This window comes from Carettochelys insculpta, chromosome 1 (genome assembly GCF_033958435.1).
Source record: "Carettochelys insculpta isolate YL-2023 chromosome 1, ASM3395843v1, whole genome shotgun sequence".
Classification (NCBI taxonomy): Eukaryota; Metazoa; Chordata; order Testudines; family Carettochelyidae; genus Carettochelys; species Carettochelys insculpta.
The window spans coordinates 193,578,714-193,595,443 of NC_134137.1; the positions used below are offsets into that span (position 1 = coordinate 193,578,714).

Sequence of the window (16,730 nt, forward strand, 5' to 3'; positions counted from 1 at the left end):
CTGAGTCTCCTACCATTGGGCTGTTTTTTACCATCCATATTTCAGAAAAAGTATACATGTACATTGTATAAATAAACAAATAAATTGAACTATGAAAATACCTTTTCTCTGTGACATCAGTTTCTGATTCAAACAGGAAAATGACGTACAAGTACCTGCGAATCAGCTGCTGCTCACGCGGGGAGCAACGGTGAGCTTATTGTGGGTTAACAATCAGCAAAACTGTACTTGACTTTAATTGATTAAATTTATTTTGCACTGCTTAACATTATGGCCGTGTCTACACGTGCACGCTACTTCGAAGTAGCGGTGCCAACTTCGAAATAGCGCCCGTCACGGCTACACGTGTTGGGCGCTATTTCAAAGTTGAAATCGACATTAGGCGGCAAGACATCGAAGTCGCTAACCCCATGAGGGGATGGGAATAGCGCCCTACTTCGAAGTTGAACGTTGAAGTAGGGCACATGTAGACGATCCGCGTCCCGCAACATCAAAATAGCGGGGTCCGCCATGGCGGCCATCAGCTGAGGGGTTGAGAGACGCTCTCTCTCCAGCCCCTGTGGGGCTCTATGGTCACCGTGGGCAGCAGCCCTTAGCCCAGGGCTTCTGGCTGCTGCTGCTTCAGCTGGAGATCCATGCTGCATGCACAGGGTCTGCAACCAGTTGTCAGCTCTGTGGATCTTGTGTTGTTTAGTGCAACTGTGTCTGGGAGGGGCCCTTTAAGGGAGCAGCTTGCTGTTGAGTCTGCCCTGTGACCCTGTCTGCAGCTGTTCCTGGCACCCTTATTTCGATGTGTGCTACTTTGGTGTGTAGACGTTCCCTCGCAGCGCCTATTTCGATGTGGTGCTGCCCAACGTCGAAGTTGAACGTTGACATTGCCAGCCCTGGAGGACGTGTGGACGTTATTCACCGAAATAGACTATTTCGATGTCGCTACATCGAAATAAGCTATTTTGATGTAGCGTGCATGTGTAGACGTAGCCTATAGGTATGTAAGTTCATGACTATAGTGGGACAGACAGCTGGCCAGACAGTTCTCCTTTTATAATAGTATAGACTGGGATTATAGACCAGAAACCTCAAAATATACATGATCAGCAATCTTTCCATAGGACGCCAAGGCAGAATGTACAAGTTAGGTCTAAGAATGTGCTTACCTAAAATGTGTATAAAGAAGTGTTACAGATGTAATGAGTGTTTGTAGGAATGATTGATGTAGTGTTCATATATAGCACAAAATAAAGTTTGATTGAAAAACCAACAGGATATACTCTGGTTTACATATTAGAAACAACCAATTCTACCTGTGCAAATAAGTGCTTCGGCTGGACCTACCAAAAAGGGCCAGGCCTGATAATATTTCTAATTAAAGAGCAAACAAAAACCAGACAAATTTTCAATGGTTTTAAAGCCAATTTTGTGATTTGTATGACCTCGATTCACAAATGCATGTCTGAGTAAGGCAGGGGAACCAAAGCTCCAGAAAAGGCTCCTTCTACTGCCTGTCATATTGTAGTATTTAGCACAGATCTTGGCCTATTGGATGCTTTTTTTCCTTCACTGCCCCAGGTCCAAAGAACATGCAATTGTACGAAAATCTCAGATGTCCTAAATGTGCAGCCCTCCCGGCGGACGAGATGAGCTGGAAGATGGGATCGCTGATGAGGGCTGCCAGCTCCCCGTTCAGGTTTTGACAGTGCAGGCTTCAGCTTGCAGACCCTCCTTTTACGATTTGTTAACGTCTCTGGCTACATCTACACGAGGCAGAAACTTCAAAATTGCTATGCAAATGGCCATTTTTAAGTTTACTAATGAAGCGCTGGAATACATATTCAGCGCCTCATTAGCATGCAGGGGCCGCGGCACTTCGAAATTGACGCGGCTTATCTAGGCTATGTCTACACTAGCCAAAAACTTCAAAATGGCCACGCAAATGGCCATTTTGAAGTTTACTAATGAAGCGCTGAAATGCATATTCATTGCTTCATTAGCATGCGGGCATCAGCGGCACTTCGAAATTGGCGCGGATTGCCGCCGCGCGTCTCGTCCAGACGGGGCTCCTTTTCGAAAGGATCCTGCCTACTTCGAAGTCCCCTTATTCCCATGAGCTCATGGGAATAAGGGGACTTCGGAGTATCTGGGGTCCTTTCGAAAAGGAGCCCCGTCGGACGAGCCGCGTCAATTTTGAAGTGCCACGGCTGCCAGCATGCTAATGAGGCGCTGAATATGTATTTCAGCGCTTTATCAGTGAACTTCGAAACGGCCATTTGCCATCTGTATGGCCATTTCGAAGTTTCTGGCTAGTGTAGACACGGCCTCTGTGTTTTACAACCAACCTCATGGTGCTGGGGCCGGCGCACAGCGCTGGCGGTGAGCGTGGGGAAGAAGCGCTTCCAACACCCTGCCTCAAGCACTGAAACTACCCGACCCAGCGGGAACTGCGAGCCAAGCCCCAGAACACCTCGTACGTGTGCGCGCTCGAGAGTGACGCTCCAGGGTCCCAAAGCTGATTGGAAACGTGTCTGAGGTGACGTTTTAATCTGGGACTCACTCTCCCGCTCGCTTTGGCTGCCGGGAATTGTAGTTTTATTGGATTCTGCGGCTCTTCAGCGGCACTGGGTGGAGGGCCGCGAGCGGACTCCATCTCCCAGGGTGCCGCGCGGGCGGAGAGGGGGTTTCCCAGCCGCGCTCCGGGAGGAAAGGCGCGTCAGCAAAGTGCCGCCGCGAGTTGGGAGCCGGGTGACGGCGACAGCAGAGCGGCAGCGCGGGGCGAGCCGGGGAGATGGCCGGCGAGATGATGACGGTGCTGGGTGAGCGGGCCGGGCCGGGCCGGATCAAGCGCGGGCTGGAGGCGGGGTCCCGTCGCCCCCGCCCCGGGGCCGCGAGTGGTACCGGGCGGACAGCGGCGGCAGAACCGGGGTCTGCTCCCGTCGTGTCACGGGCGCGTTGCTGATGCCCCCTGTGGAGGGGCTCAGACTACGGGGGGTGTCAGGGTTGACGGCTTAGCCCTGCATCCCACGAGCCTGACGAGCACCGCTCAGGCCTTGCTTGCCTGTGAGCGCTCACACGGTTTACGTCTTCCGTGTGTCGACACACTTATTTTGGCATTTTCCTGGTATCCTAATGAGCAAGTTAGAAACAGTTTTGTGGAGACGAGCCTGTCGTCATAATTAACGCCGGATTCTGATGTCAGAGGGTTGTTTGAAATTTTAATTATTATGCTAAAAAGCTCTTCCGTATTTTTGATTTTGTACAGGCTCTAAGCTTTTTTTCCACTTGTAAGTTTTCAAGTGCCTCTATGATTTCAAATCACAGAGATCTGATTACTCCCCATGGCTGTGTCTACACTTAGGAAAGTCTTCAAAACGGCCATGCTAATGGCCAAATTGAAGAATACTAATGAGGTGCTGAAGTGAATATTCAGTGCTTCATTAGCATGCTGCTGGCGGTGGCACTTTGAAAGTGCCGTGTTTCGCTCACGCGCGGCTCATGCACACGGGGCCCTTTCTGGGAGGACCCTGCAAACATCAAAATACCCTTATTCCTATCAGCTGAAGCTTATGTATCCTATCAGCAGTTACTTATGCTGGACTCATTTGTGTGTGACATAACCATTTGGTATGTCCCTTATGCAGAGTATCACCCAAACATCTTTCAAACATAGAGAATAATAATAACTGTAAAAATAACAGAAAGAAAGTCATGCTAGTCTGTATGCTACCAAAACAAAAAAGAAGTTAAGTAGCACTTTAAAGACTAGCAAAATAATTTATTAGGTGAGCTTTCGTGGGACAGACCCACTTCTTTGGACCATAGCCATACCAGAACAGACTCAATATTTAAGGCACAGAGAACCAAAAATAGTAATCAAGGTGGACAGATCAGGAAAAAAATTATTAAGGTGAGCAAATCACAGAGTAGTGGGGCAGAAGGGGTGAGGGGGGAGAGTCAAGAATTAGATTAAGCCAAGTATGCAAATGAGCCCCTATAATGACCCAGAAAATGTCCATCCCGGTTCAAACCATGTGTTAATATGTCAAATTTGAATATAAAAGAGAGTTCAGCAGCCTCTCTTTCAGGAGTGTTATGAAGATTCTTCTTCAGTAAGACTCAAACTTTTAAGTTGTTAACAGAATGGCCCACTCCATTAAAATGCTGGCTAACTGGTTTGTGGATCAGGAGTGTTTTTTTATGTCTTTTTTGTGCCCATTAACTCTTTGTCTAAGAGAGTTTGAAGCCTGCCCAATATACAAAGCATCTGGGCATTGTTGGCACATGATGGCATATATGATGTTAGTTGAGGAACATGAGAATGTGCCTGTGATTCTGTGAGTAACCTGGTTAGGTCCAGTGATGGTATCTCCAGTATAGATAATGTGGACAAAGCTGGCAGCGGGCTTTGTTGCAAGGAAAAATTCCAGGACTGGTGTTCCTGCGGTATAGACTGTGGTTGTGGGTGAGAATCCTCATAAGGTTGGGTGGTTGTCTGTAGGAGAGAACAGCCCTGTCACCTAGGGCCTTCTGGAGTGTGGCATCCTGATTAAGGATGGGTTGTAGGTCTTTAATTTTTTGTAAAAATAACGTTTCCTTTACCATCTGTCACAAATGCATGGTTAGCGTCATGCTTGCCCATTGATCCTACTTTGTTTTTCCTGTCACTTCACTCTGCTGATTCTACTTTCTGCAATTTATGAAGTATAAATTTCTTGCTCTTTCCTCTGAGACCCTGTTTACATAGTGGGTTTACTCATCTTGTCTTTGTCCACAGTTTCGTTCCCATCTCTTTGCTATCTTCCATGCTGTCTTTTTTTGCTTAGAATGAATTCCCAATACTAGTGCATCATGTTATTTCTCTCTGGACGATATTTGATTAATATTTCATTAACATGGGAAACTCATTTTGTATGTATATTTATATTGCCACAATCTTCAAAGAAAGCAGGAGAGTGAAATAGATGTCATTTGAATTCTGGATTAGTAACCAGGAATTTTTGGATCTTTCTTTGGCTATATCATTGATTTGTTGTATGACCTTGCACAGTTCATTTAGCCTTTGATTTTTCTATATCTGTAATGCAAAGATTATAATTACATGATGCACTTTAGAAATTAAAGATTAATTAGTATGTATAGAGTACATTGCAGCATTGTTTATTCACTATTCCTTTTTTGTTGATTTTCACAAATCTTATGTCCTTGTATTCAGTGAGTACCAGTGTGGTTTAAGTGAGAGATGCAAAATTGTTATTGATTTCTGAAGAAATGAAACTGAGCTTAAAGTAGTTTCACGTTGGGATTCCATTCTCTCTTTTTAGACCGGAGTAAATATATACTGAGATTAATATACTAGCACCATACTGTGTGAGAGGTTCATGCTGTTGAGTATTACCACAAGGCAGACCGTCAAAAAACAGAGAGAAAAAAAAAAACACACACAAAATTGGTGTTATTGGCTACGTCTACACGTGAAGCCAACATTGAAATAGCTTATTTCGATGTAGCAACATCGAAATAGGCTATTTCGATGAATAACGTCTACACGTCCTCCAGGGCTGGCAACGTCGATGTTCAACTTCGACGTTGCGCGGCACCACATCGAAATAGGCGCTGCGAGGGTACGTCTACACGCCAAAGTAGCACACATCGAAATAAGGGTGCCAGGCACAGCTGCAGACAGGGTCACAGGGCGGACTCAACAGCAAGCCGCTCCCTTAAAGGGCCCCTCCCAGACACAGTTGCACTAAACAACACAAGATACACAGAGCTGACAACTGGTTGCAGACCCTGTGCCTGCAGCATGGATCCCCAGCTGCCGCAGAAGCAGCCAGAAGCCCTGGGCTAAGGGCTGCTGCCCACGGTGACCATAGAGCCCCGCAGGGGCTGGAGAGAGAGCATCTCTCAACCCCCCAGCTGATGGCCGCCAGGGAGGACCTGGCAATTTCGACGTTGCGGGACGTGGATCGTCTACACGGTCCCTACTTCGACGTTGAACGTCGAAGTAGGGCGCTATTCCGATCCCCTCATGAGGTTAGCGACTTCGACGTCTCACCGCCTAACGTCGAAGTTAACTTCGAAATAGCGCCCGACGCGTGTAGCCGCGACGGGCGCTATTTCGAAGTTAGTGCCGCTACTTCGAAGTAGCGTGCACGTGTAGACACAGCTATGGTCTGTAATAAGTTTTCACCAGCTCAATAACAAACATGAACTCCTGGGCCTCTGTAGTAGAATTAACATGGAGTCACAAATCAATGTCCGAAGACTTTTCCGTCTATCTTGGCACCCAGGCAAGCTGGACTTGATGTGATAAATGATCTCTTACCTCAAAAATCACAAAATATTCAAGATGCTCCCAGTCCAAAGAGACCAGTTAATTACCCCTCATCATCTGCCCTTAGATCTTAAACTAAACACTTGTAGCCAGTCCTGTAATAAACTAGCTAAAGGCTTATTACCTGGGGAAAAACAAATAAGTCATTTTAGAGGTGCAAGTAAGCCTATACGCACAAATGAATTACCACCTATGGTTGCTAAAGATGAGAGGTAGTAACCTGCAATTCAGTTTCAGGCTGGACCAAGGGGTAGTCCCCTGGAGATGTCTAATGTAAAATGTCAGTGACACAGCCAGAGCTGAAATAAAAAAGATATGATTTTTATTTTTTTTTGTGGCCCTATTTTATCTTTTCGATTTTGGCCTTCCAGTCTGTTTGAAGAGCCCCCTTGTATGTAATAGGTGTAATAGAGCCATCCTTCACTAATCCTTTGTATTATGATGTTCCTTAACAGCTTGTTTAATCTAGATAAACTTTTATTTAGTGGGTTGGGGCACAGAGGGGTGGAGAGAGACACAATTCCCATGCCTGGGTTCATGAGTTCAGAGCATGCATTTTGAAGATTGTAAAGCAAAATGCATGTATTTCCATGTAGCATGGAATACAGATATTTCAAGTGAGATTAATGCATGCAGCAACGGCATGAACCTCTCACACAGTATGATACTAGTATATTAATCTCAGTATATATTTACTCTGATCTGAAAGTAGAGAGTGGAATCACAATGTGAAACTACTTTATGCTCAGTTTAATTTCTTCAGACATCAGTTCGGCTTTCAGCTATCAGGTTTATCAAGCCTTAACTAACATCTATTGTTTTGGCCAACTAGTTTTAAAGCTTTGAAGACTTCCAGATTTGTTGGGATGGGAGCACTGACGCTGTCTCTTATCCCTCTCTCAGGTTCAGCTGTCTTGGCCCTTTTGCTGGCGGGCTATCTGGCACAACAGTATCTACCTATGCCTACACCAAAAGTGATTGGAATTGACCTTGGCACCACTTACTGCTCTGTTGCCGTGTTCCTTCCTGGTACAGGGCAGGTGCAAGTTATTGCAGATGAAAGTGGGCATAATAGCATACCAAGCATAGTGTCATTCACAGATACAGATGTGTATGTGGGATATGATGGCCTGGAATTAGCGGATTCTAATCCACAGAATACGGTATACGATGCCAAAAGATTCATAGGGAAAATCTTCACTCCCGAAGAGCTGAAAAATGAAAGTAGCAGATATCCATTTAAGGTAAATAGATGGCAGTTTTCACTGATTCAATCCCTACTGTAGTTTTCACACATCCAGGTTGTATATCTCAAATCCAATACTCTCTCATCTGGCAACCGGGTCTTATTCCAGGACCAGAGAGTCCCAGGGCTAGGCTCTGACTGGCACCCATGGGCGCAGCCTGGTTGGGGTCCCTGAGTAGCCCCAGGGGAGTGTGAGACTGGGGCAGGGGCAGCTGCTGGGAGTTTGGACCGGCTGGGGGCAGAAGCCCTTGACCTCCCCTTGTCCAGCAAATTCTCGTGTTTGGGACCTGTCAAGTTTGGACCATCCCAGACCAGGGAGGTACAATCTAGTGTTCAGAGGGAGCAGATCCAGTTGCATTTATCTGGCATGTTGATCATCAGAATGCAGAACCCTGAATGTAGAGCTTCAGGAACAAACTATGGTGGAATCCAAAAAATTATTTACATTTTAAATGTTGGTAATTTTTATCTCCAGAATATGGATTAAAATAGAGATAAAATAACATTTGTACAGGTTTTTTTAGATTAATTTTGAATTTGTCTGTTATATCCTGTGTTACTTTTATACCTATGATTCTTGCATGAGGCAGAGAGAAGTGTGATATGGAACTTGGGCAAAACAACTGTTTTCATGGCAGAAGAGAAATCTGAGAGAAGAGTATTAGGAAACAGGAGTGACTACCTTGACAAATGGGAGTCACTACACTGACAAATCTCAATTTGAACTTACTAGATTTGATGGCTTATAAATACCATACATATGTGACTCTGTTCCTCTGATAGGAGAATATTGAAATATGCGAGAATATTCTTTGAAATGGAAGCTCACTTTCTACTGAATACATAAATTTTCATTAATTTTACTTCATACAAGAAATGAACCCAGGTAGTGCATTTCTAGAGTTCCAGTAGCTTTCCCTCAATAGTTATTGGAGCTATATCCTTGTTTTGTGTCACAACACACAAAGTAGGGCTTTACTGAAAATGTCTAAGATGCTAACCAAAATAGCATTTTCCAGTAAATATCTATTGCATTGTACGCATCATGTAATACGCGCTTTTCGTAGTTTGTTCTTAGTGCATTTGTTTCTCATGATTATAGATGGCCAGTCTTTTACACTTAAATTGAATGTATACATGCGAAATTGAGTCTTTTTATGAGGTTCACTTATAAGTGGACCTGAAACTACCAGTTTTCCAAAACTATCTGTTTTAGTAATGGTGAAACTAAACTAACACAATAATATGTTTAACAATGGGTCCTAAGTCAGGCATCGGAAACCATTTTTATTCCTCAAATGTGTTACTGTGTAAGATTATTAATTCTGATATTGCGTGAGCCAAATTTGGGATTTTGACTGACTGATGTCTTTGGGCAAAATGGACAAAAGTAATTTAGGCACATTTTCTGTCTGCTTTAATTTGTTCGTGCCATATCATTTATAATGACAGGTAAAGAGAAATGTTTCAGATCGTTTTCAACTGGCAAACTCATAACTCATAGTGGATTCTGGAGGGAGCAGGTGTTCTACATATCCAAGTACAGTTTCACCAAAGGATTTTGTTTAATGAAGGGTGGACTGTGTTTCTCACTTGTGGGTTGTGCTGCCTTCCCTCCCCAGATTTTCAGCAACAATGGAGCAGCTGAATTTTCAGTGACAACAAATGAAACATATACTGTCTCACCTGAGTATATTGGGTCTCAACTGTTATTGAAATTAAAGAGGATGGCAGAGGAGTACCTTGGCATGCCAGTTTCCAAAGCTGTCATATCAGTACCAGCAGAGTTTGATGAAAGACAACGGAACTACACTATTAAGGCAGCTAACCTTGCAGGTGATGCATCTGTCTTTCTGGTACTTTCTCCTTTCGCATGGCCCTGAGGGTTACTTATCTACACAAAATTGTTTGTGAAATGTAAAATAGCTACAGAGTCAGTGGCAGAAGACTTGAGCAATCACTTTATAGAGCATTAGCAATCACTAGGAACAGCAGGGAACGTTCAATGACACAAAGTACAGTTTGTGTGCTGAAGTATCACTAAAGGAAATAGTTTTTTTTTTGGAAAACTTCAAGTAGAGAAAGGTCATGGGAATAAATAACATTCAAATAAAAACAAGATTAAAAATCCCACTTTTCCTCCTTTGAAAAAAAAAAAGTGAAAGTAATGTCAGTAAATTTTCACTTTGATAGACTGCTGCTAAAAGTAATTTAAGAATGCTAGCCTAAGTTTCTTAAAATCAAAAAAGTGAAAGCTTTAGCAAATGTCATTCCCTGTGAACTTTCTCTGACACCTCATATTACTTCAATTTGACACTAATGGAATGTTTTAATAGAATTTCTGTTTAAACATACAATAGAATCTGCTTAAGAGCAGCCCAGATATTAACATTGGTTGCCAGCAAAATGTTGCTGTTAACCAGACCATGTCCTATTGACTTTAATTTAGTGGGATTTGGATATTGGCAACTGCATTGTGCTTATTAGGATTTTTTGGTTTTTGGAAGAAGGGCCACAACCGTATGCTAGCTTTTAAGGCTTCAGCCAATGAAGTAAGTATTCATTCTTGCTTTTCCTTGCTGCAGCCTGGCAAACCTATCTGTGTTTAGGAGGTAAAGAACTGTGGCCTGGGATGGGGGCTGTGGGCAGGGCAGTAGCAGAGAGGATAACTGTACCCAGTAAGCTGGAAGCTGCATTGTGTCTCTCACTGCACTTTCTGGATTGTGCCTTACCAGGGAACTGCATCCTGGTAAAGGAGCCCTGGGACATAATGAGTCCCGGAAAGCAAGAGAAGTCCTGTGCAGCTGTTTAGCCTTGTGTAGAAAGTCCCAGCTTCTGTGCTGCATCCCCTTTCTCTACTTCTGTCCTTCCTGAAGGGCTGCAACTAGGGGAGGTACATCCCAGTGCTTCCTTCCATGGTTGCAGCCTTGCAAGTATGCCGTCTGCTTACCAGCAACTGCTGGACAATGACAGCTTTTTGCTGATATTGCTAGTATGCAGCATCTACTGTACTGCAGAGTTGTAAGTAATGTGGAGAAAACATTAACTTGTTTTGTTTTTTCAGGGTTGGAGATCTTGCGGGTGATTAATGAACCCACTGCTGCAGCTATGGCTTATGGTCTCCATAAAGTTGATGTATTTAATGTTCTGGTAGTGGATTTGGGTGGAGGAACTTTGGATGTCTCATTATTGAATAAACAAGGAGGCATGTTTCTGACACGAGCAATGGCAGGTAAAGATGTCACCCACATAGAACATGGTCCCCCCCCTTAAAATAAATTAGTTCTAGGTAATTTCAGTGAATACATATTGTTACAAAAATATCACTTGTAAAGAGATGCTAAAGCTGATGTGTTGAAATTGACACACCTTAAATTTTAGTGGTCTGTTGGTCTGCAGAAGGTTAGCCCTACTTTCTGTAATTACAAAATTAACTTTGAAACTGATTTTAATTGAGAGAAATGCATCCCCTCTTTGGTCGATTTTTAGCATACCAAATTGTGATTGTCAACATTGTGCACAGATAACTGGCACATTTGTGTATGCTACCATTGCTGTGCTTGGAGCTAATGGTGTTTCAAAGCATTCTACTATCTCCATTTGTCTGAGTTAAAGGGATTTGTCCTGTCATTGAAAGGTGCTTTATAACAGTCCTCTTCTGTGTGTGACTCCAGCTCAGATGGTAAGGGGTGGAGAGATCACATGCTCTTAACCCAGAAATAGGTTTTGTAACACAGATATGCCAGACTGATTCATTACTTGGCAAAAAATTCTGGCAGTGATGCTTTGCAAAGCAAAGTAGTAATCCACAGTTGCTTTGCAGATGACCTGGGTTCAGACAGATCTGAGGCTGAGTACTGTTGTTGATGTTCCCCGACTCAGTGGCTACATCTACTCTAGCCAAAAACTTCAAAATGGCCACGCAAATGGCCATTTTGAAGTTTACTAATGAATCGCTGAAATACGTATTCAGCGCCTCATTAGCATGCGGGCGGCCGCGGCACTTCGAAATTGATGCGGCTCGCCGCCGCATGGCTTGTCCAGATGGGGCTCCTTTTCCAAAGGACCTCACCTACTTCGAAGTCCCCTTATTCATAGAATAAATAAATAAGGGGGCTTCAAAGTAGCCGGGGTCCTTTCGAAAAGGAGCCCTGTCTGGACGAGCCGCGCGGCGGCAAGCTGCATCAATTTCGAAGTGCCGCAGCCATCGGCATGCTAATGAGGCGCTGAATATGTATTTCAGCGCTTCATTAGTAAACTTTGAAATGGCCATTTGCGTGGCCATTTCGAAGTTTTTGGCTAGTGTAGACACAGCCAATGAGTTTTGACACCTGCTTCACTGTCCATTGAAGGCAAAAGAGAGTAATAAATGCAATCAGCCATTTCAACATGGTTCTGTTGGACAATATGGACTCCTTTTTTCTGTTGAAATAAAAAGATAGACTGAATATTGGGTTTTCCAGTGGAATGGACAAGACCATAAAGAGTTCCAACCCAAGGTACTTCCTCTGAAATCCCCAACCCTTTGCTTTTGCATGCATGTTTATTGAAGCAGAGAACCTGAGAACACTCTTGCATTTCTGTGTAATGTGCTTCTCAAAACAAATACCACCAAATGGTTATTCTTCTGATTGCATCACCGTCAGGACTGTAGTGCTGAACATTTTTTCACAGTGCCATGACCTTTTGTATCATCATAGTTGTTCCTTGAAAATGTCCTGCACGTGACACAAAGGGCATCTTTTGAAATACTGAGAGTGACCTGTTTCATACATTTTTTTTTTTAATGTCTTAGGTAACAACAAACTTGGAGGACAGGACTTTAATCAGCGATTGCTGCAGTATTTATATGATCAAATTGATCAAATGTATGGCTCTGTGCCCTCCAGAAAGGAAGAAATACATCGACTTAGGCAGGCTGTGGAAGCAGTCAAGTTAAATTTGACTCTACACAATTGTTCTCCTGTCACTATTTCTCTTACCATGCCAGAAAGAAAGGACATAAAAGGACTTTCAGAACGAAAACAAATAAAAATGAATAACTTAATTCCAGACAAACCTTCACAACTAGAAGAAAGTACAACTAACCCTCTAAGAGATGACCTTTCACAAACACAGAGTAGCACTGTCAAAGTTGTCTTTGAAACAGAAATCACAAGAAAACTGTTTGAGATGCTGAATGAAGACCTGTTTCAGAAGATACTTGTGCCCATTGAGCAGGTGTTGAAGGAAGGACATCTACACAAGACTGAAGTGGACGAGATTGTATTAGTAGGAGGCTCCACCCGCATTCCCCGCATACGCAGAGTTATTCAAGAGTTCTTTGGAAAGGAACCCAACACGTCTGTAGATCCTGATCTGGCAGTAGTAACTGGTGTAGCTATCCAAGCTGGGATTGTTGCAGGATCTTGGCCCCTTCAAGTCAGTGCTGTAGAAATTCCTAATAGGCATTTACGAAAAACTAACTTCAACTGAACTTTATTGTTGTCACATTCCAATATTCACTGTTTCCAAGAACTGTACTCATGACAGTACACAGACTTACCCAACAAATAATGAAGCCTAGTCTTAGCCATGTAATATCTTCCTGTTAAATTCTGTTCCATTTGTGTTGCTAGATCATTCATTGTGCGCTGGCTCGACCATGTTTTAAAGGGATTAGCAATTCAAAAATAATGGACCTGAAGTGACACACACATACCTGAACTCATAACCTATCCCTGCCTGATTGGGTTGTAGACTGGATGTGAGATGAAAACCTGAATTTGATAGCTGTGAAAACATGCTACTGCCAATAAAATGCACACATTGTCTTGCTAAATTTTATTAGCAGACCCTGAAGACTTGAAGTGGAATGTAACAATGAGCTTGAACCTGTGATGTAGATAATGTTGTCACAATGCTCTGGGCATTTCTAGATATTTGTATTTACTGTGAGATGAGGTGTAGCAGTATTAATGCAGATAGCACAGGTAGTGTTCATCTTAAATTTATTTATTCGAGTGAGTCACTTGAGCACTTCACAGCACGTTCCTAAGTGTAGTTTTCCTGTATGAATACTGTTTGTCTGCTTCACTTAAGATTCTTGTGCTGCTGTTTATAACAGCACAGTATTAATACTGATACTCTTCATGGCTTTGTCGTCTCTTTAACAGACTTACTGCAATCAAAAGAATTAAGGGTTGTTTTTTTTTTAAGCTTTTATTGTAGTTGCAGGGCTGTTTCCATCACAGTGCATTTTCCTAACTGAGTCCTATGATCAGTTTGTCATTAGTTAGAAAGGCTGCTGTGGTCCCTCTGACATTTTTCCAGCAGGCAGATATCCGATACCATTATTACTGCAGTTCCTGCCATGCAGATAAAAGCTTTTATAAAGGCAAACTTGTATGAAATTAGAAAGCACATTAGGCTCTGCATGTGTGTGTTCATGTATTTTCATCCAACATATCCCTACCTTTTACTTAATCATGAAATGCATTAGCATCGCCTAAGAGAATTGCTACAGCTTTTTTATTAACTGAGTTCCTTAAAACAAGTCCAACTCTTGTTTACACATTTGACCTCCCTGGTCCAGCACTCTCGGAGTCATCTGGACCAGGAGAGGTTAATGGCTCCCTCCTGGCTTGCTACCCCTGCTCCCAGGCTCCAATCCCAGCCTGAGCTCGGTGGTCTATGCCACAGGTGAGACTGGCCTCAGCTGTAGCCCCGCAGCCTGCCTGCTTCCTCAGCCCTGCCACTGCTCCCAGGCTGCAGCTTCCTGGCCCTCCTGCTTCTGGGCTGTCTGGGGCTCCCAGCTGCCTGTTTACCAGTCTGACCTCCTTCCATCCACCAGGGCTCTCTGTTCCTACACCATCTGTGGTCCTGCAGGACCATGGATGTTGCCAGACAAGAGGATCCTGGATTTCAGAGGTAGAATCTACACTTAGTGACATATCAATGTCTACATGTTTTAGGTTCCTGATGTCTGCCCTCCTCCATTAGTGATAACTGTGAGCCGTAGTCTGGTAGAAAAAAAACCCCACAGATGTAGCACAGGAATGTGGATGTAATTGTAACAGTATGCAGCCTTTGCTTTTGAAAACTGTTTAGATTACTGACGGTTAATACATACAAGGAAAAGACGTTGACTCCTACAGCCTCAACTAAGTTGTTAAAGAGATTTGTCTAATTGTGCTCTCTTTGTAGGGATAAAATTGAATGTTACATACCCAGATGAATTCCTGTTTATAGCTGTTATTTAATCCATATTCAATAAAGAGGGTGTTGTCATCACCTAGCAACAGATAACTGATCAAAATGTTTAACAAATCTGAAATAAGTTGTAAGTGTGAAAGCAATAACCATTGACTTTTAAATATTTTGCTATCTGCTACATTTGAGACTTTTGAGTAATGGGCTTGTTCTTAGTTTAAAAAACATGGCTTTGATGGAATGGTTTAACTGTACCATTTTAAAGTGGCCTTGTCTCTGAGTTTACGGAGTATTTTGGAGGGTGCTGCTAGCAGTTTTTGAACTGTAACCAGGGAAAACCAAAAATGCTTTCTCTAAGGAGAAAATTTCTTCTACTTTTCTTTGTTTTTCAAGGGCCCTTATGCCCTGTATTTATGTGGGTCCTGCCAAAGCAACCAAGGAAAATATTTTAATACGTGGTTGCACAACTGCAAAATATGAAGGGCGTGGAAAGGTGTGTAATTCTTGAAACTGCTCTTATTTTTTAAGAATGACTAAACTTAAAATTGAAGTTCCTTCAAAGAAATAATGGACAATCAATATGCAGATGCTTTTTCAGGCCCTTTTCTTGCAGATACTTTGATCTATATTAATGCTGCATGTATGCAGAAGTCTTTGCATGAATTAGGATTTATCATGGTCTAAGTCTTACTCATAGCAATTTTTAAAGTGGGGTAGCAGGATTAACTGCATAAAATCAGAATCAAATCATAGGTAATAAGAACTGAACCAGAAAAGCTTTTCAAGTTTTGGGAAATTAGAAGCGGGGCTTACGATGAATTTTAAAATGTGAAACTTGTAATAAAAATAGGGCTTTTAAAATTTTGCAAGTTGAGGAAGGCAAAATTGTCCATCAAGTAGACTTGTCATTGCCGTAAGCATACGCCTGTTAAGTGCATTTTGTTTTAAGGATGAGTGAGCTGTTCACTTACATTTCCAAAAAGGATACAGCTTTTCATAGAGATGTTAACATGCATTGGATATGATCTGTGTAATATTTTTAAACTCTGTCTTGTATGGTTGATAAATTAAAAGTCAGCTAAATTATTTATTTTGTATCTAATATTAGTTTTGGTACTGTATTTTGGCACAAACCACTGAATTTTAAACCAAGGATAATATTGCACTTGTGTATTTTCCCCCAGTGCACAGCTTACTATGAAGGTCATTCATTTAACTAAATGACAGTGCTTGAAGATTGGAGTTCTGTTTTTAAGACTAATTCTTCTGTTTAAATCTTGGTGCCTGTAGCTTTCGTCCTGTAAGGCCTCTCTTTACTTACAACTAGCTATGTAGCTGAGGTGTGGGGGATGTAGTCCTGGAAGTAGTGGTACCTCATCAATATTATATATTCTTGTCAGGTTTCACGTTGAAATGTTCATCTGCATTTGGGGAAAATGTAATATTTCAGAAATATTTATATACAGCCTTTTAAAATAAAAGTAATTACATAACCTCTGACAAATGTTTATTTCTTCTGTCCCTGGGATTGCATTCTGCTGTGAAGCATTGCTGTTAGAAATTAGGAAGAGCTAAGGGGAGGGGCAGAGAAGTGCACCATAGTGTCCTACAAGAGGTCGCAATACAGGCTAGAAAAATGAAGGAGCAGCCCTAAGCAACTTCATTTATCTAGAATTGTGTAACCCTTTTAAAAAGAATCAGTGACAAGTAATGTCACTGGAAACATGCTATAAAAATTCTGTACTATAGTGCAGATTTTGATATTCCAGTGGGGTTTCTGGAAAATAAAATCTGACTCAACAAGCTGTAGCCCCTTTGCTCTGGACTATACTGATACTGGCATTGCAAGATGTTAACTGCCTATAGCTGCGTCTACACGTGCACGCTACTTCGAAGTAGCGGCACTAACTTCGAAATAGCGCCCGTCACGTCTACACGCGTCGGGCGCTATTTCGAAGTTAACTT

At 42.6% G+C, this 16,730-nt stretch overlaps 1 protein-coding gene across 2 annotated transcripts; it reads left to right on the forward strand.

Moving 5' to 3' along the window:
• Positions 1-2,697: 2,697 nt before the first annotated feature.
• Positions 2,698-16,269, forward strand: HSPA13 (heat shock protein family A (Hsp70) member 13). 2 transcript variants are annotated; one of them, XM_074997629.1, is made up of 5 exons: positions 2,698-2,810; positions 7,232-7,572; positions 9,197-9,410; positions 10,639-10,806; positions 12,370-16,269. In XM_074997629.1, the coding sequence occupies exons 1-5, from the start codon at positions 2,783-2,785 to the stop codon at positions 13,047-13,049; spliced, it is 1,431 nt and encodes a 476-aa protein (XP_074853730.1). In that variant the 5' UTR covers positions 2,698-2,782; the 3' UTR covers positions 13,050-16,269. The 2 variants fall into 2 exon arrangements, with proteins under 2 accessions (XP_074853730.1, XP_074853720.1); XM_074997619.1 differs by lacking the exon at positions 2,698-2,810 and having other exon boundaries at positions 7,195-7,572.
• Positions 16,270-16,730: the final 461 nt, after the last annotated feature.

What these genes read in the sequence shown, in the direction of transcription:
- HSPA13 (XM_074997619.1), top strand. Translation starts at nt 7,195, where the DNA reads ATGGGAGCACTGACGCTGTCTCTTATCCCTCTCTCAGGTTCAGCTGTC. An exon ending in GTAGCAGATATCCATTTAAG is followed by an intron (nt 7,573 to 9,196) that starts GTAAATAGATGG and finishes TTCCCTCCCCAG; the next exon opens with ATTTTCAGCAACAATGGAGC. An exon ending in TAAGGCAGCTAACCTTGCAG is followed by an intron (nt 9,411 to 10,638) that starts GTGATGCATCTG and finishes TTGTTTTTTCAG; the next exon opens with GGTTGGAGATCTTGCGGGTG.